The 27454-nt window shown below is 44.4% G+C and overlaps 1 protein-coding gene across 3 annotated transcripts; it reads right to left on the minus strand.

Moving 5' to 3' along the window:
* Positions 1 to 337: 337 nt before the first annotated feature.
* On the minus strand, positions 338 to 26303 carry si:dkey-121a11.3 (uncharacterized protein KIAA1614). Of its 3 annotated transcripts, none has more exons than XM_064934814.1 (10): positions 26159 to 26303; positions 16876 to 17928; positions 15627 to 15696; positions 14560 to 14700; positions 10416 to 11821; positions 8170 to 8320; positions 4898 to 5147; positions 4461 to 4579; positions 3116 to 3291; positions 338 to 2584 (listed from the first exon to the last, which is right to left on the minus strand). In XM_064934814.1, the coding sequence occupies exons 2-10, from the start codon at positions 17894 to 17896 to the stop codon at positions 2385 to 2387; spliced, it is 3534 nt and encodes a 1177-aa protein (XP_064790886.1). In that variant the 5' UTR covers positions 17897 to 17928; positions 26159 to 26303; the 3' UTR covers positions 338 to 2384. The 3 variants fall into 3 exon arrangements, with proteins under 3 accessions (XP_064790886.1, XP_064790887.1, XP_064790885.1); XM_064934815.1 differs by lacking the exon at positions 26159 to 26303 and adding an exon at positions 25887 to 26036 and having other exon boundaries at positions 10434 to 11821; XM_064934813.1 differs by lacking the exon at positions 26159 to 26303 and adding an exon at positions 25887 to 26036.
* Between the last annotated feature and the right edge of the window lie 1151 nt (positions 26304 to 27454).

Below are 27454 nucleotides of genomic sequence, written 5' to 3' on the forward strand. Positions count from 1 at the left end.
TGTCACTACAGACACCCTGGTTCAAATCCAGGCTGTTGCACAACCGGCCGTGATTGGGAGGCCCATAGGGTAGCGCACAATTGGGCCAGCGTCGTCCGGGTTTGGATGGTGTAGGCCGTCATTGTAAATGAGAATTTGTTCTTAACTGACTGGCCTAGTTAATAAATAAAGGTTAAAAAAAATGCTGCTTGTTCTTGAACTGAAGCTGATGTCATTTACATCGAGGAGGACACTTCATGTCAGACCATGCTGATATATCAGATTGTGTGTAATTTGAATAGGGCAATATTAAATGAGAAGTGATTGTATGTTCTGATTCAAGGCATGAAAGAAGGCGGGTAGTTCACATTCTTTTATTTGAACCATAGATATAAATAAATAAGAAAATACATATATTGAATGACAGTGAAAAGTCTCTGTTCTGTGCACACTTTAATACTGATGAAGGATGTGGAATGACTCCTCAAATGTCGATGCTTTCCTATCGTCACGGTCACACGCGTGTAATGACCTCTAGTACCACGTGTTTGCTGTTGAAAGGTCCAAATAATTTACTACACATTTTCCCGAAGGAGTCTGTCTGAATTCTCATCATCAACTTCTCGGATCTACTTTCTCATCATTTACAACCCAATGGTTTGACAATGTCTTTCTTTAGACAATCAACCAAATACTTTGGCAGTTATTGCTTTGTGTACAATGCATTCTTGTAATGACATTAACAAACAAAAAACTATCAGCAGCATTGGAAAGGTCTTTGTCCATTGACGGACAAATCCTAAATTCAGTACCCTGACTGACAACATCAGGGTGTCTGAAAACCAACCAGGAATGACCTAAAAAAAAAAAAAAAAAGGACTGATCAGGCGTGACAATGACCGTATGAGTTGGCAAGACGGTATTAACAGATCTGGGACCAGGCTCCTGATAAAAGTGGATACTTTTCTGTCACAACCGTGACCTTCTGATTGATAGGATTTAAGTTCTATTTGGGTACTGCGCATTTATATGGTAAAATGTAAACAAATATTGATTCTACTTTGTTTGGCAAATGCACACAAGCAGAGAGGAAAGTGGATGATCCTTCGGTACAATCAAGACGGCATGGATAGCGTTGTTGATCCACTAGGACCGAGGAAGACAAACAAAATGTACGTTTGAGGCCATGCGTGTTGGGTTTTGAAACGTTGTCATTTTCAAGTTCGTTATTACTGAGACAATTGACCAAATGTAGATAGTTGTGACACCTTATTCTCATCCCATTCTTTGGAGTAAGTCGTACCTTTTTAGCCTGCGTGCCTGACTTTTTCTGCATTCAACAACACAAACATGGTCAAAGACAAGCTGGTTAAAGCACAACTAGACTGGCACCGGGCTAGTTCCTTGTAGCTATTGCAGTAAACAGGACACACCATTGGAAGAGACTATAGAGAAATGACTTATTCTTGACTAGACTTCCAAACTCAAGACATCGACTCCTTCATTTCTTGTCAGACTTGGTCTACTCTGTGCTATCCAGAGTGCCTCATCTCCATAGTGCTTCAGTTCATATCTAAGACGTACGTTTATTATTAGTCCAAGACTGGAAAACTCAAGTCTTCTTTTTCAGTTAGGATTATGTCCCATAGTTCCATTCACTCCACAAGGCTGGCTAGGCAAAATTAGCATCTTGGACTCAGAGACTGCAAACTGCTAGGTTTGTTTAAATGGTATCACTTTTGAGATGCTTGATGTCATCTCTGTTGCTAATCCACAGAAATCCAGATCTGGTTTGACTAAACCAATAAAAACATGATTTAATTGCATAAAGATGCATGGAACAAATACTGTAGGAGATTGTTACGAGGTATTTAACAGAGGATCTCCTACCAGACTGTATTATTGATGTGTGAGCTGCTGAAACCTTTATGCATTACCTGTAATGATAATAAAAAATGTTTTGTACTGCTGTGTTTTAAAAAGAGGTACGGTAAGGAGCACCTGATGACAAAGAACTCAAGGGAAAAAAAACACAACAGGACATGAGGAAACATAACAGGACATGACAGCTACTGCTCTTATAGCAACTCCATGTGACCCATATAGGAGAGCAAATCGTGTCAAACATCTTGATGTGTCTTCAGAAGAACAATGCTCTATTTAGATAGAGAGGACATTATTACTGCTGTCAAAGCAAGCAGGCATAGAAATAGCCACAGTCATAAAGCCGATCACACACACCGTCCCTCTGTCATACCCCCCAACACCCCAGGTTTCCATGGGGTTTGTGGTTTCTGTGGCGTCCATGGTTGCCATGGTGTCTGTGGTTGCCATGACATAGCCGGTTTCCATGGCATTGCAGGTTGCCATGGTGTCTCCACTGTAACCGGCGGTCCTCAGGTTGCCTAGCGAGGAGGGGGGAGTCTCCTTTGTCGGAGCACGCGGATAGAGGCTATGTTGTCCTGGGTCATTAGGCAAGTCACCAGGTCCAGACTGAGACCAGCCACCTTCTCACCGTTCACCTCCAGCAGCTCGTCTCCCACTCCCAACAGCCCCGCATACAGCTTCTCTGTGCTGCTGTCGCCCATCTCCTCCACGTACACACCTACAAGACAGACAGGATAAAGTACAGGAGCGTGTTGCTGGTAAGGCCACACACACACACACACACACACACATTTTCACACCTTATTTATAACACACGGACAGGCAATAGTGATACCACAGGAGAGGAGTATCACTACCAACACATACACCGGTAGGATCATAGGGGAGGAGCACACACACACACGGCTAATATAAAATACAACCTTAGGACACAGGAGAGGAAAACATGACCTAACACACAAACAGCAAAGGAGTACAACACTAAACACACATTCAACTGCAGGACAGGAGAGAAGTAAGAAGATGAGCACAATGAAGGGGGACATTCTAATAAACAGCACGATTACAGAACACGACATTAGAAAAGACAACCAAAACAGGGCAAATCCTAGCCTGGTACCAAACTGTTTCTGTTCATGGCTTAGCCTGGTCCAGACCAATGGCGAGACAATGACCATAGGAGTTGGTAACAGCACAAACAGATCTGAGGTCAGGCCAGGCAGAGCCAAGCTCTCATGTCCTTATGTACCCGAGTCTGGTCGTCCTTTGCCCCGGGAGATGAGGAAGCCGAATGGGCCGTCGGGGGGTCTGCTAAGCTCCAGCAGAAGGGTCCCATCAGGGAAGGCTTGGGCCACCCTCCCCACAGAGCGCACCCCGCTAGGGCAGCCCACATCCTCCACACTCAGAGCCCTCTGAAATCCCCTACTGGAAAGACATGACAGCAGAGTTGCAGTGACACATATGGGGCACCATTTGTAGCATGCAATAAATATTAATTCGTTACCACAAAATCCAAACATTGCAGTCTGTGACACAGGCTCAGATGTCGCCATGCAGAGTTGAGAACGGACATTGCAATCTACGCTCCCAGGTGGTGTCCTGAATAATAGATCGACCCTTAGATCTCCATTAAGATTTATTTGACCTAATACCACCTCTGCAATACCACTGGATGTGCGCATGTAATCTTGTTGTATAGATTAATCCCGCTCAGTATGTCCATTAGGGTTTCAAACAAGGTATACTGACGCATTTCCACATTACGTCATCCTATAGAAAATGCTATTTTATTTCAGTAAAAAGCAATGAAGGTCAATGGAGAGACAAAAAAAAGTGTGCTGCCTCGTGCCATTTCCCGTTTTATAATGTACATAATGAAGTCATTGCATGGGGGAATGGTCTGCTCCCTACATTAAGGTCTTTATGGCAGAAGCCCCTCCCCAGCCCACTTCCCAGAGAGCCACATAGCTCGGTCCATATATAGCAAGGCTGTCATGTCCCTAGCCGATCAGGTTTCTGACTGCCTCTCGAGGACGGCTATCGAAGCGCAAGGCTGAGGCTGGAATGTCCTCGTCTCTGGTCTCTCCTGGATCAGCTACCAGTGCACTCATGTAGACATACACATGCACGCACGCACAGGCAGTGTCAACAACATCACCCGAACAGTCCGTGTTCAATTTCACCCCTGCTCCCAACTTTCCAAGTCCATAATGATGCGATAGTCTACTGGGTTCCATGTCTTTTTTGTTGTTGTTGGCATCACCACCACATTCACTCTATTTTTATCTCTCCATTCTGGACACCCCCTCAGACCCAGTAAATGGAAACTATTCGGTTACACAACACATACGGCAGCCGTCCATGCATACCAGAGATATGAGATCAACCTAGACTTGAGCACATGCCAGCATTGTAATCTCTTATCAGGAAGGATCGACGTTGACTTCATTCATAATATTAAATGAGTGCGCAAGTTAAACCGTGACAGATAGTTGGATGTTAGATGACCTTTCATTACTGTAACAGTTGCCTATGTGTATGTTGCTGATGCCATAGTTCTAATGTGTGTGCGCGCATGTCTGTTTATGTTGTACCTGAGAGCAGGGCTGCTGGGTTGGTCTCCAGGTGTGTACGCATTGGAGCGATCTTTCTTTTTTGACGACTGTAAATTCTGGACTGATGACGATTTCCTCAGCTGCATAAAGGGTGACCCCTGGTGGTGAGAAATTAACATGACAGTAACCCTGTCAGCTTCCACAATATTGGTGCATTTAGATTTCTTCATAAAGCATAATGTTACCAAATATACTCTTTATAGCATAGTTATGTGTGAAATCATGTATATTTATACTTCTATTACACACTTTTCTATTCATCATGTTCCAGTCAACTAAACTCTAAATATTCTTATAGATTAAGCAGAGTTTGACAGACAAAGTGGCACTCTGACTACAAGCACGGTTCAAATCCATAGAATTCCCCTATAATTCAAAAGATACGTTTGACATGACAAAGGAAGGTATTCTGTCACCATGCGTAGGGATTGGAGCGAAGGTGCTTTCCTCAGCTGGCTGGGGTCTGGGCACTTGGGGGTGCCGAGGCTGGAGGTGGGGCCAGGAGATGCCGAGGGGAGGCCTCGGGGCTGGAAGCTAAGCTGCTCCATGCTACTGGAGCGCCCTTTACCAAGCTTCCCCACTCCATTTAGGCCGATGGCGGAGAAGAAACGACGCAGAGAGAGCTTGGATCTGCCCTCCCGCTGCTCTGTCTCTGCCCTTACCCTCCTGTGAAAAAGAAAGAAATGAGCAACGCCACAAAAAGAAAAAAAAGAAAGGCAGAGGCTCTGAATCTGAATGCAACCACCCTGTTCCGGCCCCATCCCTTCCCCTGGAACCATCTTCCCCAGAGCTAAAGGTCCACATCACATTCTGCACATGTTTCTTTCCCTCTACGGACACATTTTACAGACATGTGGTCACCCTCACTGTCAACTGTGAAAGTAAATTCAGTCCTTACAGTCAGTTCAAGTTTTACTGGTGAAATATCCATGTAGCATCTGCATGTTCACCGTTCTCAATTAGTTTCATGGGAATAGATTTATTTACACAGTAAACCACAATTTCAAAGTGAAGAAGAAAAAAAAAAGTGTCAAACTACAATTAAAACAGTAAAATACCCTACCTGGTTAAGTGAATACCCTGAGTTAATACTCAGTGGAACCACCTTTTGCTTGAATTACAGCCATGAGTCTCTTTGAATACTTCTCTACTAACTTAGCACACCTAGACTGTGCAATATTTGCCCATTCTTCCTTGCAGAATTCTTCAAGCTCAGTCAAATTGCTTGGTGACCGCTCATGGACTGCACTCTTCAAGTCATTCCACAGATTCTCGATGGGATTTAGGTCGGGGCTCTGACTAGGCCACTCACATTAACCTTCTTGTCTTTCAGTCACTGTACAGTTGCTTTGGCGGTTTGCTTTGGGCCATTGTCATGTGGAAACGTGAACCATCTTCCCGGTTTCAACTTCCTGGCAAAGGGCTGCAGGTTCTCCTCAAGAATCAGTCGGTATTTTGCACTGTCCAGTTTCCCTTCTATCCTGATAAGTGCTCCAGTCCCTGCTGCAGAGAAACCCCCCCACAACAGAATGCTGCCACTGCCAGGCTTTACTGTGGGCATGATGTTCTTTGGGTGGGTAGATGTAAAGTGCTTCCCCCCCCTTGCCACCCTCCCATAGAAGCCAGATTTGTGGACCGCTTGTGATATTGTGGTCTCACACATTGACCAGTCTTTGCCATAAAGGCTTGAAGCACCTTCAAAGTCGTCATTGGCTTCTTGGTAGCCTCTCTGATCAGTCTCTTCCTTTCCCGATCATCCAGCTTGGAGGGACGGCCTGATCTATGCAGGGTCTGGGCGGTGCCATATGACTTAACCACTTCTTAATAATGGTATTAACTGTGCGCCGAGGGATAGATAAAGCCTTTGAAATCTTTTTATATCCATCCCCTGACTTGGTGCCTTTCCACATCTTTCCATAATGGACTATTTGCTTTGAATTGCAGTACTAAATAGTGGAGTCCTTGATGAACGACTGTTTTTATTCTGAACCAATCAAAGTCACGACAATTGATCACAGATGGAAGCCAATTAGCTTGATTTGTGAACTGGAAGGTGGTTGGTTATATCTCAGAAGGTTTGCAATTCTAAGGCGGGGTGTTCACTTATCCAAATACGGTATTTTACTGTTTTACTTGTAATTCAGTTTCAGAGCTTTAAAAAAATAATAATAATCTCACTGGGATATTGTGGGTTACTCGGTGTAAATAAAGCCGGAATGGTCTAATTCCATGCGTTTTCATTTCAGGCTGTAAAGAAACAAATAGGTGAACGTTCTGAAAGGGGGCGGTGACTTTCTATACCCACTGTAGATCTTCTAAGTGATGTAGTGTTGTTTTGAATTACGTACAGTGAGTGAATTTTAGAGCAGAGGGTGTTAACAAACTGTAGCCTACCAGTGTTTTGATGAAAAAATGTGACCATTCGCCCAATCATCCTAAAATCTCATAAGAAATGAGGCGGTGTTTGCCTTACATTAACCTTATACCATGCTATTATATTCGGTTCTGTTCTGTAGAATACTATCATTATGTGATCTTGCAGACATTGGAATGAGCACCATTCTCCATTCATCACCAAAATACTGTAGCCTGTTCTCTGGGTAGCCAAACGAGTAGAGCAGAGACTGTGCGTAAAGTAGCGAATCTCAGAACATGCGCAGAACCTTCAGCCCTTTAGCTATTGGCAAGAGGGTTCCAGAAAATTCGCACCCGCATTGAGTCCGTAAACAAAAGAAAGGTGCAACCTGGACACCATCAAAGCACTCTGGTTAGGTCAAAGCTTGGCTCATTTCCATGATACTTTTCCATTATAAATACTTAATTTAATTTGATTTGATTTTTTTTTTGAAATTCTGTCCGAATCAAATCATTCAGGAAAATGGAAAGAACTCATTCTTAACGCCTCTGACACAGGAGCCATTTATGAGCAATGTGTATCCATTCACTTACTACTATTTGGTCAGAGGAGGTCAGTGTTGAGTTTTTTAAAAAGGCTTCAACTGAGGAAGTGCTCTATTTATGTCTGCACCACCACTCTAAAACCACCTTGTTTGACCTAGTTTCTATAAAAACAGTCTGTGGAAGACTAATAATGGCTATGGGCTAATGCTGGCAGGCAGGCAGGCAGGCAGGCAGGCAGGCTGGCTGGCAAGCAGGCAGGCAGGCAGGCAGACAGGCTGGCAGGCAGGCAGGCAGAGCTCCAAATTAGATGATAGCTTGGTAAAATGGAACATAATCTGGGGAATCTAAAACTAGCTTTCTTTAACATCTCTCTCAGGAAAGGTATTAGGGAGAGGGACAGATGTTCATTTTGGGTCAAACCTTCACCTAGGGCAGGTGTGGGCAACTCTTAAGAGTGTGCTTTGTTCCAGCCTAACACGTCTACAGTAACTCAACTAATCAATATACTGTGATGAGCAGGCCTGAAGTGCTTTCATGCCAAATTCTGCCATATACAAACAGTGATATTAGTGACTCAGCTATGAGTTCTAGCCCAGCTCCGAACTCTCGATTTAACCTTGATCTGAAAGAACTAAAGATGGGAGAAATAATTCTCAAAGAATTCCACCAAACCTACCAGAGGGCAAGGCAATCCTTTACAATCTACATGAAGAACCTAATCATACAGGCTTCGGGTCAGTTTAGAACTACGCATAAGAGTGTGGTGGAGAGAGGTAACAATACTCACTGAGTTGGACTAGGGCTGTCCTCCCTTTGATGCTCTGCTCTCATTGGTCCCCTGACCCATACATCACCCCCAGAGCGGTACGGGGGCGGGGTAATGATGCTGGTTCCTTCAGGACAGAGCTCTCCCATCCCTGGATGATGCTGCTCCACTTCTAGAGGAGAGAGTAAAGAGACTTCAACATTAGTAAGGTGTTCCTAATGCTTGGCATAGTCAGTGTACATTTCTAGTTTTTCCACTCTGTCATTTGCTTACAGTCAGCGAAAGGAAAGCTGACAGTCAGGGAGCATCAGAAATTCCAAAAGCGATGGATAGAGCACGATATAATTGACATCGAGAAAATATCATGAATTTCAAGTGCAGCCCTCCAGACCTCAAGAAAGACCGAATGCGGCCTGCGGATCAAAATGAGTTTGACACTCCTGAGTTAGAGCCTTGTTAGGACTGAGGCATTTGCATGTGATATGATACATTTTTGTAGAATGTTGTTTGTGAAACATGAATTTCTAGCTACATCTATTTTTTTTGTGGGGGGGAATGTTGAGTATTTCTCATGCATAGAGACAGAGAGAGAATTAGAGACAGGAGGGGAGGAAGCGTCAGAGAGATACAGAGAAAGACAGAGAGACAAAGAGAGAGACATAGACAGAGACATGGAGAGTGAGAGAGACAGAGGCCACAGTGGGAACAATCAGATGCTTCACATATCCAATCATCCAGCCTGTGGAAACGGAGCGAACAGGCCTCGGTGGGATTACAGGGCTGGGGCTAGGGGATGTGTGTATGTGCTGACTGCAAAATCCCTGCTGGGACCTGGGTGCAGCACACACACACACACACACACACACACACACACACACACACACACACACACACACACACACACACACACACACACACGCGTATGGATGCACGCTGACACATCACTGACACAAGCAGCATGGACTTAATTACCCATGAGGCCGTGCATTTACCAATGGCCACTAGGGAACTAGAGTAAGACTGAAAACATATTCAATTGTAGATTTTTTTTTTAATGTAATTTTCCTCTGAGATGCCCGTACCGTATACTGTTTAGACTATTTGAGTCAATGGTGACTGTGATCAGAGTCTGTGTCAGTAGTCAGGTACAGTTCAGGTCTAATCTTTATTTTTAAAGGAATACTTTGAGATTTTGGCACAGAGGCCCTTTATATACCTCCTCAGAATCAGATGAACTCGTGGATACAATTTTATTTATCCCATTTTTATCCCTTTAACAACCGTTCTTAAAGGTTGTCTGACGGTAGAATAAATCGACTGCATTGGAATTCGCCTCCTTTGCTTTCAACAAGGCATTTACCATCACCGCCCATTGATATGTAGATCATGCCGTCACCTTTGACTTCTGCCATTCAGATGAGCTGTGAATATTAGCAACCCATGTCTTTCTCACCAATCCGCTGTCCCACACACTGAGGTGCAGTATATAAAGGTACAGTATATTAGGGCTCCCGAGTGGCACAGTAGTCTAAGGCACTGCATCTCAGTGCTAGAGGCGTCACTACAGACCCGAGTTCGATTCCAGGCTGCATCACAACCTGCCGTGGTTTGGAGTCCCATAGGGCGGCGGACAACTTGCCCGGCGTCATCCGGGTTTGGCCGAGGGAGGCCGTCATCGTAAATAAGAATTTGTTCTTTAACTGACTTTTCCAGTTAAATTACGGTAAAAAAAAGATATGAACTATGCCTGTATGACTCAGTTGGTTGAGCATGGCGCTTGCCCCGCCAGAGTTGTTGGTTCGATTCTCGGCACCATCATCATTCAGGCATGACTGTAAATCGCTTTAGACAAAAGCATCTGCTAAATGCAATAGATATTATTAGTTATAATTTAACTAGAGAGAGCATCCAAGATGGACGCCCGTCGTTTTCAACGTAATCTACTCAAGTTTGCATACCCTGTTTCGTGGTTGTTGCCATCTTTCTATATCCGGTTTTACTACGCCTGCACTCTAGCACTCAGTGCACACCGGAGACAGCAGTATCACACGAGGCCACCCGGGAGGAGAGCTCTCTACTTTATAGTGTGTGTTTGTACATTGCAATGGACGTGTTTGATGTGTTTAACTTCAAGTAAACCAAAAATGTTGACCAAGTGGGGACATTTTGTTATAGTCTCCACAAAGATAAACGTTATTTCTAGGGGATTTAGGGTGAAGGGTAGAATTAGTGTTAGGTGTCTCTGTGCGTGTGTATTTGAAGCTGACCGTGTATTTGAAGCTGACCTGGTGACGCAGGGTCCCCCATCTTCTCTACTGCTGTCCTAGCTGGCGATGGGGAGGTCTTCAGCAGGGAGGCAGGCCTGATACAGGGCATCATTGTGTCGGTGCTGGAAGTCAGCCCCAAAGAGGAACCATACTCCACGAAGTTCGCGCCGACAGAGTGCTTGTTCTGGGGGCTAGGTGCTGCCCCTCTCCCTTGGTCCCCCAAGGAGTTCTGGGGCAAAAGGCGGTACTGTGGTGAAGGCATGAGTTTGACCACTCGCTGGCCATTGGGTCGGCTCTTGGGTCCCGATTTCAGAGCTGATTTGATGGGCGTTGGGGAAGGGGGAAAGGGGGTGCCCTTGAGGCACAGGGGACTGTTTGTGGGTTCATCTGGGGGCGCAGGGGAGTGAGTGGGAAAACCCACCACCTTTGACTCTGGTTGCTCAATGGGGTACGGGTTGGGTGGCACCACCACAATACCATTGGTTGAGCTCATCGGCGCCAAGCTGTGATTGGGCCTGGGTGCTGGTGGCGTTGGTGTCATTGTGATGGGTGCTCCTTGCCCATTGGTGCCCAAAAGCTCACCTCTCCTACTCCTCCTCTTCACCTTCATTGTCGACACTCGAACACTCCCACCACCTCCACCACCACCACTGCTGCTGTCCGTCTCTCCCGCCGAGCCGAGGCCCATCCCTTCGCTATCTGCCACATCGCCAGGGGTTACCTTCCCAATGTATGTCTCCTTGATCAGCTCGGTACGAACTGTCCGGCTGGGCTCGTTGGGAGCCACCCAGCAAGGCATCAGCGCCTTCTCCTCCCCCCCTCTGTTCACCGGGTAGTTCTGCCCTATTGGGGGTGAAGGGTTTTGATGGAGGTTCAGGTTCAGGGGTGAAAGGTTCGGATGGAGGCCTGGGTTCAGGACCCCTCCTTCAAGGAACGTCCCGCACGAGTTGCACTGCCTGTTAAGCGCCTCCTCTTGTGCCACCACAGATTTGAAATGGCTGCCACCGTTTAATTGGCCTTCCTGTGCCCTGTGGGCCTTTTTGTGCCCTCGCTCGATCCCTGTTCCAGTTCCTGGATCAGTGTCCCTCCGCCCATTGACATAGGAAGAGAGATTGGGCTTGGATATAAGAAGACCCTGGGCCCTCTCACCCGCCCTCCTTCTCTGGCGGAGCCTCTCCAAGTAGCGCACCTCCGCGTCTTTCTCCGACTCGTCCTCGAAGCGGACCCGCGTTGGTGATTGGCCGGGACGTCGGCGGGGGCCACAGGCCGAGTCGCTGCTGGAGGAGTCACTGAGGTTTCCCGAGAACGAGGTAACTGCAGGAACCGTCGCCGACGACACCGACTGGCTGTCCTTCCCCGCCAGCAGAGCCCGGTGCAAGGAAGCTCCAGCCGTCGACAGCTGCTCCCTGTGGATGGTTGCACACACACACACATCCAGAAGGACACACAAACACACACTGGCACCACTGTGGTAAGGTAACACACACACACAAACCCTAACCGGAAAAAAAGACTGAAACCCCATAAAAAAGCATTCAGCATTTTTCCTCCTAACACAGGGGATTGGTTGGATGCCTGTGGGATTCTTATCTATGTTCTGGCCCCTGTCTGTTCCAGCCTCTACATTCCCAACTCTCGCTAAGGGGAAGGTCATCCCCAGTATGGACGTCCTCTCTGTCTGTATCCAATCACATAGCCTCTGTTACCACAATAATGGACAGCTATCTTGAGTCGTATCCAAGAGATAGTGTATTTATTTACGCTATTGCTCATATACAACTTCATCTATAAATGTAAATGAGAAATGCATTTGGAAAAATGACCATGGAAATAAAGTGATTGACAGTTGTGAGCCCACACTTTTGGATGGTGGGGAACAAGATATTGCATGGCTGGCTAAGATTCCTCTGGGGAGCTGATGGGAGTATTGTACTGTGCTTTCCTTGTATGGACTCCTCACACACTGGGTATCTACCCCTGGGATTGTGTGGTTGGTGTGTGTGTGTGTGTGTGTGTGTGTGTGGGGGAGGGGGGGGGGGGGCTGAGGGTAACAGCTGGAAGATGTGTAGCGAAGCATTAGAGGGAATCAGTCTTACCAAGCGTCAAATCACAACCAGAAAGCTCCCTCCAAACCAGAGATATTTCCAAATTAAATCAGACCCAACACAGAAACAAGAATTGTTCTTATCCAATGAATAAACAGGACAACTTATGGCACCGCAATCACATAAATCCAAATTCCTTCCAATTGGAAGGATTTTGATAATAGTTGGCTGTCATTGAAGGGGGGTCATTATTACATCATTTCTGTCATATCACCTAGTGGTTGGTCGGTATCCAAAAAGTCCCATCCAATCATTCTAATCTGGAGCGAATGTTGATGCTGTCTGGTGATTGACAGCTGTATGAGGGAACATCCTGCCTTGGTCAGAGTGAATGTGCTGAGGTAATCAGTAATCACTGCTCCCAGACCATGATATTAGGATTGAGATTGGGGAGGTGTATAATTCCAGCTGGATTGCGTAATGTGGAAATAGACGTGTGTGTATATATGAGAGAGAGAGAGAGAGAGAGAGAGAGAGAGAGAGAGAGAGAGAGAGAGAGAGAGAGAGAGAGAGAGAGAGAGAGAGAGAGAGAGAGAGAGAGAGAGAGAGAGAGAGAGAGAGAGAGAGAGAGAGAGAGAGAGAGAGAGAGAGAGAGAGAGAGAGAGAGAGAGAGAACCTGACATAGCAACCTAGATAACCCAATGCCCTAAACCAATTCCCCAATAGGTGGCCCGTGGGCCAAATTCTGCTCGTGGTTAAATTTATGTGCACCCCCTCATTTTCCTTTTAGAATTTATTTTATATAATTTGCTTTGTTGGACATAAGACTGTAAAATCACCAGCAAATCAGCTGTAAGTGATTTTAATTTTGGAAATCTGTTACCAATCTGTTCCCACACATAAATAGATGTACTCAAGGCTTGAAATGATTCTGTTTTTGTCAAATACCATATATATGTTTGGGCTTATTGCAGTAAATTTGCAGTGTACAAATTATTTATAACTACAGTACCAGTCAAAAGTTTGGACACGCCATCTCATTCAAGGGATTTCTTTATTTTTTTACTATTTTCTACATTGTATAATAATAGTGAGGACATCAAAACTATGAAATAACACATATGGAATCATGTATTGTTCTAAAATGTAGAAAATAGTCCAAATAAAGAGGTGTTGAGACTGGTACTGTATGTTCCGGCTCCCCGACCATCTGCTTAACAACAACAACAACAACAACAACAAATCAGCTCCCAGCTGAATCCGCCCGCGCCCGCGCCTGCCCTAAACCATTATTATTATTATTATACACTTCATTAAAAAGCCTTGAAATTAGAGCAATATAAACGTGTCTATTTACATATTGACATTTACTACTATTTTAACTGTATCACCACCATAATTACTACTATAGTTTTCCGAAAACTACTATTTGAGATATAGGCCAATGCTTTACGTTAAGTTGGCTAATGACATACACATGCTCTATAGCTACTTTTGCTAGAACTACTTACCCAGCTGTACATGGAAACGGCAACTACATATTGTATAGTTATTGTGTAGTTACTAGTTAGATAAATGTAAATATGACATACATAGTACTACATAATGTAGCATCTGTGTAACTAAAGTGTGACCCATAATAGATATGTGACATATCGGCATTTAAAAATGAATAGAGGGCACTGCAAATAGAACATGCTACATTTAAAGCAGTAAATCCAATATGTGTCATATCACTACCACCTGTCGCAGCTTGCTACCCTGAACACGGTCAGTAGACAGACCGCGAGAGAGCCGCAGCACACTTTAACCGGCCAAACACAAGACAGCCGTGCCAAACACAAGACAGCCGTCCCGGTTGCTCCGGCACAAAAGCCTACAGAGATTCACAGGCCCTGCTGGGCCCCACCGAACAGAAGGGAAGAAAAGGAGAGAGAAAATAACGAAACACCGCTTTCTTCTTTGGCCTCGTTTGGTTGGCTATGATGCTACAGGTGTCTGCTACAGCTAAGCTCTGCTGGTAAACAGACACGCACACACACCGACGACCCTCAAACCCTCACACATAAACACACCCACTTGCGGAGCAGCAGACTTACGGGTTGTCCCTCTGGACGGGTAGGATGGTGTGGTCGGCCTTGAGTGGGAAGGAACGGGCCTTCATACGGGCTCTCTCCAGGAGCCGCTTGGCCTGCTCATGGCGCGGACTCAGCGGCAGGTCCTCGCTGGACACAAAGGCCCTGTCGGGCCGCACACACACACACACACACACAGGCAGGTTAGGGGGAGGAGGAGGAGAGATGGTAGAGAGGCACACGTCAGCGCCTGTGCGGGAGAGACGCTCATAGAGAAGGGGATTAGGCCGAGCAGGCAGTCACTACTAATTAGGCTGACAAGGGGTGTGTGTGAATCAATGAGCTTTTGTGTGTGTGTGTGTGTGTGTGTGCGTGCGTGAGAGAGTGTATCTTTTCATAAGCTATTATCTTGTTTGCCTTTGCTTGTGTTTATGTGTGTATGTTTGTGAATGAAGGAACGAGGGACTGTGAAGCAGTCCCTTTGCCTGTAGACCTATCTGTGAGCGGGGTTACATTTTCCCAACCACCAAAAACACAATTACCCACAGTGCTCAGAGCTTTAACCACACAGCTGCCCATTCAATTTCAACACGACACCTGCATAACAGGCACTCAATGGGAAAACAAATGAGTGCGTTTCAAATACTAGGTGCCTCACCGGAAAGCCTTTCTCCTGTGTTGAGTCTGTGACTGGGTACAGAGAAGAGAGATATGATCATAATCCTCTTCGGTGAGGAGGGTGGAGCTTTTAGTAACAGCTGTTATAAACACTGTGTCCCTGTCACTAATTGCAGCTTGGGGCTCTAACGCGGAGAGATACAAGAGCAAAGCGGTAGAGTCATTGGTGTTTGCTGGTGTCGTGAAAGCATCTGCGGTATCTTCTAGATGTATTAGAGCGGCAGTATTTAGGATGGGGGTTTGGGTACCCAAATGACATTTGTTTGTGATACATTCATAGTTAAGCTATAGTGTAGAGGCGTAGCTGGTAAACCCAGTTCCAGCTTTACTCTAACACAATAATCAGGTGTTTTAAAGCAGGGCTGGAGCAAAAGGCTGCATACCCAGTAGCTCTCCAGGAGGTTCTACTGTACCTTTGGCTGTGCTCGCTGTCTTGGAGGGAGATTCCTGAATCCCAGTCACTGTCATTCAGCGCAATGGAACCTATAGGGACATAAATAGACACTGTAACCAGGCAGACTTAAGTATAATTTCCCTCCAGTATTGAAATGGCGTTGATGTCCTTATTTCTCTGGAAACTACAATAAAAAATCATTAGCGAGAAATATGGAAGAACCGTATTAAGTTTAACTATTTGTTTACTTTCCCTTTGTTTATATAAAGCATGATTTATTTAGCATTGTGGATGTTTGAGGCCATGAGGGTGAGGGACAGAGCAACCCACAGGCGGAAGACAACTTCTGTTTGTGAGACAGTTGCAATTAGACAGGCATTACATTCATTAAACATCTGGCCAGCAGTCAGAAATAGCCTATTACCTCCCTACCCTCTTTTTCCTCTCAAGATTTTCTCTCTACTTTCCGTTGTCTTTTTTTTTTACGTCCTCACATTATGTTGACGTTTTTTTCCCAACTTGTCACACACCTTGACCATGAGCTATGTGTTGAATGTGAACTGAGTGTTGGGGAAATGTACTCTTCTCTAATAGAACAGGTCCTTCTCAGGTAAACCCCTTTACAACATTGTGGATTTAAGGGGTCTACACGCTGTGATTTTACTATGGTTATCACACTAACCCCGAGCTGCACCACTACTCACACATTCACTAAAATAATCCATGGTTTTAGGTCCAGTGGGTGGCTTAGGCAAGTCAGTTTAAGAACAAATTCTTACATACAATGAAGCCTACCAAAAGGCAAAAAGGCATCCTGCTGGGAGAGCTTCCTACTGCCTGAGCTATGTTGTTGATGTAAATTGATAAGAGCATGGGGCTTAGGATTGAGCCTTGGGGGTACTCCCTTGGTGACAGGCAGTGGCTGAGACAGCAGATGTTCTGACTTTATACACTGAACTCTTTGAGAGAGGTAGTTAGCAAACCAGGCCGAAGACCCCTCAGAGACACCAATACTCCTTAGCCGGCCCACGACGATGGAATGGTCTACCATATCAAAAGCTTTGTACAAGTCAATAAAAATAGCAGAACAACATTGCTTAGAATCAAGGGCAATGGTAACATCATTTAGGACCTTTAAGGTTGCAGTGACACATCCATAACCTGAGTGGAAACCAGATTGTATACCAGAGAGAATACTATAGACATCAAGAAAGCCTGTCAGTTGATTATTGACATGTTTTTCTCACACTTTTAGTTCTTTACTGTACCTCTCCCATTGCACTGGGTCACCTCCTCGGCCCTCTGCTCCCTCTCCAGAGAGCAGAGGGCCGAGGCTTCAGAGAGCAGAGGGCTGAGGCTCACTGGCTCTGGTCCCTGGCTCTTGTTCAGCATCTGCTTGAGGACGCCCCGATTCATCTCCACTCTCTCTGCTAGAGACATGGCACTCCCACTGCTGCACAGACTCTCCAGGCTGTCAGCCCTCCACAGGCCCCCCATTGGCCCCTGGGGACCCAGTTCGCCCATACACCGCCTCAGACCCTCCAGACTGTCACGGCGTAGCAGCTCCCTGCCCACCCCGCCGTGGGCCCTGGCTTTCCTCTGCTGGCCCCCAGGGGTCCCGGCCAAAGACCTGTCTGGGGCCGGAGGCGCGTCTCCGTTCAGCAGTAGCGTTTCGGGCCTGGTGGCCTTCCAGAACCCCTTGGGAGAGATGCAGGGTTTAACCGCATTAGAAGCGCTAACATTATCCGCCAGGGGACTAGAGTTGGCGTTAACATCAGACAGGTTCTCCAGGCTGGAGCCCTCACCCTGTTCATGTGGGAGCGCAAGCAGGCTGAAGTCCAACCCACCCGTCCCCACCCCTTCCATCAGGCAGTCTGGCACCACTGGGTGGAGCGTGGAACCCTGGGACTCTGCATCTTCGTCGCTACTACTTGAGCCCCAGCTCACCAGGACAGGACCGAATAGGGAAGAGGACACAGGAAAGCCCTTCTTATCCATGCCTGCCTTGAAAGCCTCCCTCCCTGCAGCCTTGTTGCGTTCAGACAGGGCCTTGACCTTGGACTGCAGGGCCGACACAGCTGAGCCCGGGGGCCCGGGCTGCTGCTGGAACAGGAGCTGGCTAAGGGGGCAAGGGGAGGGCAAGGTGGGGGTAGGGGTTGAGGTGGCAGGCTCCGGGCTGGGGCTGGAGGAGGGTTGGTCTTCCATGCCAGGTTCCAGGGTCTGGGGCTTGGCTCTCTGTGGCACACAGGGCATGGGGAGAAAGGAGTCTGCCATGGCTACTTTCTCCATGGCCACATCACACCGTCAGGGGAGCGTCAGAGCTGTGAAGGAGACAAGAGAAGAGATACAAGGGATTTTGGTGTCATTTTTTTGCTGACTTAAAAGAGGGACTAAGAATATAGCGGTTGCTTTAGCGAGCAAATAAATAGTTCATGAACAATAATTGTCATTTTAAGGATGCATGAAATGGCAGTTTTTCTAAATGCCTTTCAAAATCATATCTGTACTTTCATATGACAAATAAATGTTAAATCAAGTTAGAATCCAAAAAGGCATACACCCTGAGAGGAAACTTACTTGTCCCTCAATAAAAAGGAGATTGCCACAAAGGACTTGTCTTTTTCCGGTATTTGTACAAGGTTTGTTAGAGGTTTAAGAAAGACCGGGCCTTTCTGTTAAGTAACATGGTGGGCAGACGTACAACATTGCCTGGCAGCTAATTACTTTGGCAACCCTCTCTGATATTCACGTTGAGGACCCCACTTTTGTCGCAAAGGGGTAAAAACTATGGCGGCACAAAGGCGAGCTTGCATCTTTAAAGTCCCCCAGCAACCAATAAAGGATGTCACAAAACAGACCGAGAGCAAAGGATAACTACCACCTAGACAACATGAACAGTGAATTGTGACCGCCATCCCAGAAACTGTGGAAAGGTTTTTGGGAAAAGAGAAATCAAATAGGGTAATGTGTCGTATTGAGATAAATTATGTGGCACTCAAAGCTATAGAGAACTGCGGAAAAAAAATGTTTTACAGTACCCCTTTCCAAAAGAGATTGACAAATGTTCTCTATTGGTATTCACAGCTTGTTTTTCCTCACTTACTATGCAGCCTCAAATCCACAGGAGACCTCTAACTCTAACTCAAAGCCAAACAGAATTAGATACACATCAACAAACATCTCAATCCTATTATTACTGGGTAGAGGTCAACGGCGTTGCAACCACTACATTTTAAAAAATAATTTTCTGCAGTAATATTTGATAAAACACTAGGCAGGATTTCTCAACAGTATGAGGGCCTCAATGGCTGGGGCCACTTGTACAGAATATTTCATCCTTGTGTTCTGACATCATCCTCATGGGTTCTGATAAATACAGTGCCCGTTGCTGTGTTAGCTTTTCATAACAACTTGGGTTAGTTTACCCAATGAGAAAAGGGACTGAGAGGCATGTCAAATTTTCCAGGCCCATAAATTACTTGCTACTCACCATACCCATATTCAGCTACCTTTCTCTGTAACCATACACTGAGTGTACAAAACATTAAGAACACCTTCCTAATATTGAGTTATTGAGTAGTGGATCATTCTTGATACACAGGGAAAGCTGTTGAGTGTGACAAACACAGCAGCGTTGCAGTTCTTGGCACAAACCGGTGTGCCTGGCACCTACTACCAATACCCCGTTCAAAGGCACATAAATCTATTGTCTTGCCCATTTACCCTCTGAATCGCACACATACACAATCTTGTATTAATTGTCTCAGGGCTTAATAATCCTTCTTTAACCCGTTTCCTCCCCTTCATCCTCACTGATTTAACAAGTGACATCAATAAAGGATCATAGCGTTCAGGTGGATTCACCTGGTCAGTCTATGTCAGGGGTGTCAAACACATTCCGAGGATGGGTCTTGTCACGCCCTGACCTTAGAGAGTCTTTTTATTTCTCTATTTGGTTAGGTCGGGGTGTGATTTGGGTGGGCATTCTAGTTTTCTATTTTTTTGTTGGTTCCCAATCTGTCTATCATTGTCTCTGATTGGGGATCATACTTAGGCAGCCCTTTTCCCACCTTTGATTGTGGGATATTGTTTTTGCATAGTTGCTGTCTAGCCCTGCAGAACTTTACGTTTGGTTTTGTATTTTGTTGTTTTGTCAGAGTTCAGTATTAAAAATCATGAACACTTTCCACGCTGCGCTTTGGTATCATTCATCTTACGACGAACGTAACAGGTCTAGTGTCTGCTGGTTTTTGTTTCTTTCCTTTCAATTCAGCCTCATACAAGGAGGTCAGGGGAGTTCCTTACTAATTTGTGTCCTTAATTAATCAATCAAGAACAAGGTAGGAACGAAAACCCGCAGACACTCAGCCCTTCATGGAATGAGTTGGACGCGTGGTCTATGTCATGGAAAGAGCAGGGGTTCATAATGTTTTGTGCACTCAGTGTACAGTTTTTAGCCATTCAGTCCACATGAGTGTTTATTACTGTTAGCAAGGTGACATCATGAAATTCAATCCAGGTTCACCAAACAAACCCTAACAGTACCGTGCTTCTCAAGACGCAGGTAGCCTGCAAACACTGACAGCTCACGAGACAGTGTGCTCACATTAGCGAAAAACACAGTTCTGTTACCTGACAAGATATAGAGTGAGCTCCAAAAGTACTGGCACAGTGACACTTTTTTTTTGTTTTTGCTCTGTACTCCAGCACTTTGGTCGTGAAATGATACAATTACTCCTCCTGTCTCAGCCTCCAGTATTTATGGTGCAATAATTTGTGTCGGGGGGGCTAGGGTCAGTCTGTTATATCTGGAGTATTTCTCCTGTCTTATCCGGTGTCCTGTGTGAATTTACGTGTGCTATCTCGAACTCTCTCTCCCTTTTTCTCTCTTTCTTTCTTTCTTTCTCTCAGAGGACCTGAGCCCTAGGACCATGCCTCAGGACTACCTGGCCTGACCTTGCTGTCCACAGTCCACCTGGTTGTGCTGCTGCTCCAGTTTCAACTGTTCTGCCTGCGGCTATGGAACCCTGACCTGTTCACCGGATGTGCTACCTGTCCCAGACCTGCTGTTTTCAACTCTCTAGAGACAGCAGGAGTGGTAGAGATACTGAATGATTGGCTATGATAGGCCAACTGACATTTACTCCTGAGGTGCTGACCTGTTGCACCCTCTACAACCACTGTGATTATTATTATTTGACCCTGCTGGTCATCTATAAACATTTGAACATCTTGGCCATGTACTATAATAATCTCCACCCGGCACAGCCAGAAGAAGACTGGCTACCCCTCATAGCCTGGTTCCTCTCTAGGTTTCTTCCTAGGTTCTGGCCTTTCTAGGGAGTTTTTCTCAGCCACCGTGATTCTACACCTGCATTGCTTGCTGTTTGGGGTTTCAGGCTGGGTTCCTGTACAGCACTTTGTGACATCGGCTGATGTAAAAAAAAAAGGGCTTTATAAATACATTTGATTGATTTGATTGAATTACTACGAGGTTAATGTGCAGAATGTCAGTTTTAATTTGAGGGTATTTTCATCCAAAAATTTAGAAATTACAGCACTTTTTGTACATAGTCTGCACATTTTAGGGGACCATAAGTACTGGGAGAAATTCACTTATACAGTATGTGTATTGAAGTAGTCAAAAGTTTATATTCCTAGCACACAATGATTACATCAAGCTTTTGACTACAAACGTGCATTTTCTGTCTGTTTGTGCATCTGTAACTTTCTCACTCATCATTATTCCCGATTTATTCAGGACTATCCGTAATCGTGGTAGCATCCACATTAATGTAGAAGCATTGAGAAACATATTATTTTCTTATTTACAATACAAGTGACTCCAAAACGACACAATAGATTACTTACCATTAATTACTATTGGGCACAACATAATCTGAAACAACCAAAGCAAACAGCAAAATGCATCCAACAAGTTTGCAGTCACAAGCTTTAATACTACTTTAATACACATAAGTGAATTTGTCCCAATACTTTTCTATCATTTCAAATCCAAAACACTGGAGAACAGAGCCAAAACAACTTTTGGAGTTCACTGTGTTGGCCCTATGACTGAGAAACCAGGTGAAGGAGGTTTACACAGATGTAAAAGGTTTCCTCGTGAGGGGCTTTGCAGAGAAAGTAATTTGATTTAAATTAGTGTGTGCTTAGTAAGGAAGGCTCCCTGCCAAGTTAACACCACCCACAAGCCTCAACTGTCAAGTACTCACAAACATCCCCATTCTTAACCACACTCACTATTATTTACCCATTTCATTTAATTTAATATAGTGTAGAGAGAGAGAGAGAGAGAGAGAGAGAGAGAGAGAGAGAGAGAGAGAGAGAGAGAGAGAGAGAGAGAGAGAGAGCGAGAGTCATCAAGGGAAAGGGAAGAATTAGGGAAGCTTGACAGAAGAACCCTACACAATGCAACAAGGCTATAATGTAGGATATCACATAGCACAGTACAACACCAACAGGAAAATATTTGTTATTGGCAATTCCACGGTAACAGATCGATGCTGACTCTGATTTTTCACAAAAGTATGCCAAACAAAAACCATTGATTGCAAAGTTAGACAAACCATACAACTCTGTACAGTACAGTACAGCACAGTAGAGTATAGTTTAGTACAGTACAATAGAGTAGAGTACAGTACAATACAGTAAATTATACTATACTCTACTCTAGTGTGCTCCACTGTACTTAACTCGAATGTACCATGCTCTACTGTATGGTGCTGTCCAAACTTGTGAAACAGATGTCTATGATTGGTTCAGATTTGGACTGACCAAATTTCAACATCCATGGATATCCGGTGTCGGTTGGTGCTCAGTGGGTGAGAGGGCTGGTTACAGGAAATGGAAAGAGAGGGGGCTCATGGGTAGGTGTCAGTAAGAGCCGGGAGAGGTGATATTAACTGGAGAGCGAGAGAAGAGAGACAGGGAGAGAGAGGGAGGGGTTGTCCAGACTGTTTAAACACTCTTGCTTTGACCACCAGATGACAGAAAGAGAAAGAAAACAGTTATGAGTTGAACGTAACATTATGCCAGTGGAAGGGAGGGAGGACAGTAGCGGGAGACCCAACTGTGGTTTGTGAATACTATAAATTCCCATTGTAGCAAATTGAGTTGCAGTCATTCTGTTACAGATTCTTTTTTGGTCTTTCTGTTACCGATTTAACAGAATGACACATTTGAATCACTTAATAAATCATAAACCAAATTGTTATTAATAACAATATAACAACTTGGTTGGTCTACCTTTACTTGTTACTTCTGTGAACTTTGATTATCCTCCCTCCTCATGATGGAGAGAAATTCAAAAATATGTTCAAGGTGCTACACATTGAATTTTTATATTGTAATTTCAGAAAATGTCCATAATATATCTCCAGTAATATTGGAATGATAGTGTTTCACAATATTACTTACCCGCCAGTGTTGTGTTTGGCTGTGATATTAACCTCATGATTTCTCCTGCAAGAGTGGCATCTGTGTTCAAAATGTGAAAAGCTGTCTTGACTTTGTGGCTGTGTTATCTACTGGAAATTGGGTCAAGCAGCCAATGTAGAAGTGGCTCTGTCATTTCATGGCTGCTGAAATTCTACACTGTTGGCTCAATTTCAGTTTATGTGAGAAAACAAACACTGAAAAGTGTAGGATATCATTGTACCATCTAAATCGATGTGAAATATATTTTCAACAACAAAAATTATATAGTTTTTTTCAAGCGGTTTGAAGCTGGTCGACCTCAACCCGAAACTAAAAGGCTCAAGTGCGAGTCTTCGTCATGTTACGAGGAAAAAGGATGAAGGGGAACGGGAAATTTGTTTTGAATGCAGTCAAGTGCTGTTGCAATTCATCTAGCTTCCACATAGGGGAGAAATTCTAGGTGTAATGCCTTTAAAGATATGTCGTTTTTTGGTAACAGAATGACACAACACTAGATAATATTTATTAAAGCTGCAATTGACTGTAAAAGGTGATACACGTATATATATATATCTTAAAGGTGCTAGACAGGATTTTTAGAATTTCTGTATATATCTGCAGTAATATTTCTTAAAGCGGCAATCAGCAGTAGAAACAATAACAAAGCGTTGTACCAGCTTCTGTTTCTGAACAAAGCTGGGGGATGGGACTGGAGAAATGCAACCACTCTCAAATTCAAAGACAGAGCCATTAATGCAAGGACTGACCACCCATGATATCAAAATGATAGTTTTAACCATGTTTAGAGGGTATAGTGTTTGTTTACATATATTGGAGTAAAACAAGCTTATATTTGGGGTTCTGCTGGGGTACGAATGTTGAACTAATAAGCTCATGAGGCATTTATAAGTTATATTCTTCAAGAATCAAAGGGTACAAAGAAAGACGTAGCAACAGCTGATTGCCCCTTTAAAACTATACAAAAGACCAATAATTTCTGCAAAACTAAATGTAAGTGTTGATATTAGTTGGCAGGGGTCTTTGCTTCAACATGATTGCGTTTTTATGTATTTATAATACCTTTTAAGACGTTTTATGCTTGATGATTAAGAACCATTTTCCATCTGTTTGACCAGAAATCAAGGCCTCTGGTTATTCCTATTTTTTTTGGATGGAAAATGGTTGGAAAATATATATACAGTAAGCCTTAAAACCTCTTAAGGATCCACCCCTTTTTTTCAATTTTCGCCTAAAATGACATACCCCAATCTATCTGCCTGTAGCTCAGGCCCTGAAAGCAAGGACATGCATATTCTTGGTACCATTTGAATGGAAACCCTTTGAAGTTTGTGGAAATGTGAAATGAATGTAGGAGAATATAACACAATAGATCTGGTAAAAGATAACAACCATTTGTTTGTATTTTTTTGTACCATCATCTTTGAAATGCAAGAGAAAGGCCATAATGTATTATTCCAGCCCAGGTGCAATTTAGATTGTATCCACCAGATGGCAGGAGTGTATGTGCAAAGTTTTAGACTGATCCAATGAACCATTGCATTTATGTTCAAAATGTTGTATCAAGACTGCCCAAATGTGCCTAATTTGTTTATTAATAACTTTATTATTAACTCATGTTCAAAATGGTGCACTCTCCTCAAACAATGGCATGGTATTATTTCACTGTAATCACTACTGTACATTTGACAGTGCAGTTAGAATAACAAGAATTTAAGCTTTCTGACAATATCAGATATGTCCATGTCCTGGGAAACATTCTTGTTACATACAACCTCATGCTAATCGCATTCGCCTACGTTAGCTCAACCGTCCCGTTGACAGGACACCGACCCCGAAGAAGTGAAAAAAAATGATAGACTATATTTAACACCAAATTTGTTGTGCCCCACGAACTTCACATGTAAATGCTCATGGGGCTTTTTACATGGAAATGCCCTCATGCACTTGATTAACTGGAACCTGACATAAAAAGTCACACACAGCTTTGATTGGGATTGTGTTGAAAGTTTTTAAAAATAGTAACTTATTAAAGGTGTCTTGTCAGACCGGTCTTAAACCCCTTCAACTCTCTACTGCCTCTCAAGAAAGACCAGAGCCCATATTCACATATTGCCTCAGAGTATGAGTGCTGATCTAGAATCAGTTATCACCTTTTGATCATAATTAATAATATTACACGGACGGACGGACGGACGGACAGACGGACGGATGGGGGGCTTGATCCTAGATCAGCACTCAGAGACACTTCATGAAATGGATACTACGCCGTAGGGTTTTAATCATCACAGATTCAGTCAGGAATGCAGCTGCTGTCTCCAAATTCCAGGGAGTGACTAAGGGACGCAGAGAGCATGTTAGAGGTTATAAGGCTACACTTCCACACCAACTTTGCACTTCACAACCACTGAGTTTGTGTTGAAATGCCTGCAGTCACTGAACCGCAATGCAACAAGGTCAACATGTGAGACTAAGGGGAGAAGGAAACCAATTGCTTCTGCGAGACTGGGTTTGTTCTATAAGGAGCTGTTTTAGAATACAGTAATTTATCTGAATTTCCTCTGCCGACCTGACCACTACTGAAATGCTACTAGGTTTCTAATTCACATGCAAATATGGTGGCCACAAAGGATGTAATAGATTTTGGCCTCTCCTGCCTGTATTTGAATTCGGACAATAGATGACACCCCAGATGCCATGATCAATAAATTACATTGAATGCTTAAGTTCCAATTGTCATTGAAATAATTATAGTTGGTTTCTTCCTTTGTTTAGGTAAGAGAGAGAATAGTCCCTGAGAGTGTGAAGAGGAAAAAGTTCTTACCTCTCTCCCTCCATTGGTGTTCAGAGACTGAGGTAGCTCTGCCTGCTCTGGCCTCCTCTCCCAAATGCCATCCTAAAATCTGTGAAAGCTCAGCCCAAAATTTTCTCACTGTTATTTCAGCGACGCCTTCTATTTTGAAACAACCTTCCCCTTCCCTCCCTCCCTCCCTCTCTGTCTTTATCCAGCTGTGTTGGGGCAGTTCAAGTGTGGGTCTCGTCTCTACTGAGCACTCACTCTCCCTTTAAGTACACAAATCTGGGAGTTTCACCAACCTTCTCCTCCCCTCAACAGTCCCTGCTGCCAAGTATCCAGTTCCTCTCCCCTCCTTCCTCTGATAAAACATCTACAGCAGGCAGTGGGCAGCAACTGACTGTAAAAGGTGATCCACATGTGTGGAAACCTCAGGGTTGCTTCAGGAGACAGTCTTGAGCAGCTGGTAGAGGATTGGACACAGAAATTATTCAACGCAACACAAGGGTAGCTCTATTGGTGGAGGGGCTGAAACTCCTCCCACTGTGGGTGGAGTCTAGTAACTTTACCCTTGAATTTGAGAGAGAGAGCGAGAGAGAGAGAAAAAGAAAAAGAAAGGTAGCAAAGGAATCTTAAATGCAGAGAGCAGAGGAAATGCACGAGTCTCCAGGCTCATATTCCAGCTGGCTCAGGAATTTTCTTTGTTGATTCTCGATTTGGGCTCAGTTGATTCGTCACTCTCTGCCCTCCACCTCATATGTTACTGATTGTCAGATAAAAAAATAATAAAGGAATACTTTGACATTTAAAAATATCTTTTAACGTGCAAAAAGGTTCACTAGATAATAATTGCATTCTCATGTTTATTTTTCTTTCAGGGGGAATTTTTGAATCCCCAAGGTCTCCCAGGCCTGTTTTGAAACAGGGCCATAATAATCGGAAACATTGGGGAAGATATTTAAGTTCATACACTGCTAGATCCAAGTTAGTCTAACTGGAAGTCCTGCTGACTTCAGAGTCTGGAAAGACTGTTTTTATGTTGTCTTTACGATGCGTTGGTTGATACCATTCCATTCACTCCATTCCAGCCATTACACTCCATTTCAGCCATTATTATGAGTTGTCCTCCCCTCAGCAGCCTCCACTGCTCAAACACTCACAGGCACATCCACACACATCCATTACAGCTGTTGGATTTTCAAATCAAAACAACAAGAAGTGTTAACCCCCCCAGAGGGAATAAAACATTTGAGAAAACCAATCAATGAGTCTGCTCAATTTCTAATCGAATATTGCATTAACAAACAACCTCCTGTCCAGATCAGTGAGTCACAGCTCTGCCCTCGCTGAGCGGTCAAGTGGGTCGCGTCAGCCAAGCTAGATCCAAGTACCCAGACCTGAGAAAGTCAAGCTCGGAAACTGAGGAATGTAATCACAAACTCACAGCCGAATGAAAAATGTCTCTCCTTCCCCCCCCCAAATAAGTTACCCTATTTTCAGAGCTGAAATGTGATTTGCTCAATCCACCCCTTCCTCCTTTTGAACAAGACCTCTATTGTGCTGTAACTCCCATTTGTAACATACACATCTAGGACCAC

This window comes from Oncorhynchus masou, chromosome 24 (genome assembly GCF_036934945.1).
Source record: "Oncorhynchus masou masou isolate Uvic2021 chromosome 24, UVic_Omas_1.1, whole genome shotgun sequence".
In the NCBI taxonomy this organism is placed as follows: Eukaryota; Metazoa; Chordata; class Actinopteri; order Salmoniformes; family Salmonidae; genus Oncorhynchus; species Oncorhynchus masou.

What these genes read in the sequence shown, in the direction of transcription:
- si:dkey-121a11.3 (XM_064934814.1), bottom strand. Translation starts at nt 17,896, where the DNA reads ATGGAGAAAGTAGCCATGGCAGACTCCTTTCTCCCCATGCCCTGTGTG. An exon ending in CCCGTCCAGAGGGACAACCC is followed by an intron (nt 11,822 to 14,559) that starts GTAAGTCTGCTG and finishes AACCATCCACAG; the next exon opens with GGAGCAGCTGTCGACGGCTG. An exon ending in CAAAGGACGACCAGACTCGG is followed by an intron (nt 2,585 to 3,115) that starts GTACATAAGGAC and finishes TCTGTCTTGTAG; the next exon opens with GTGTGTACGTGGAGGAGATG.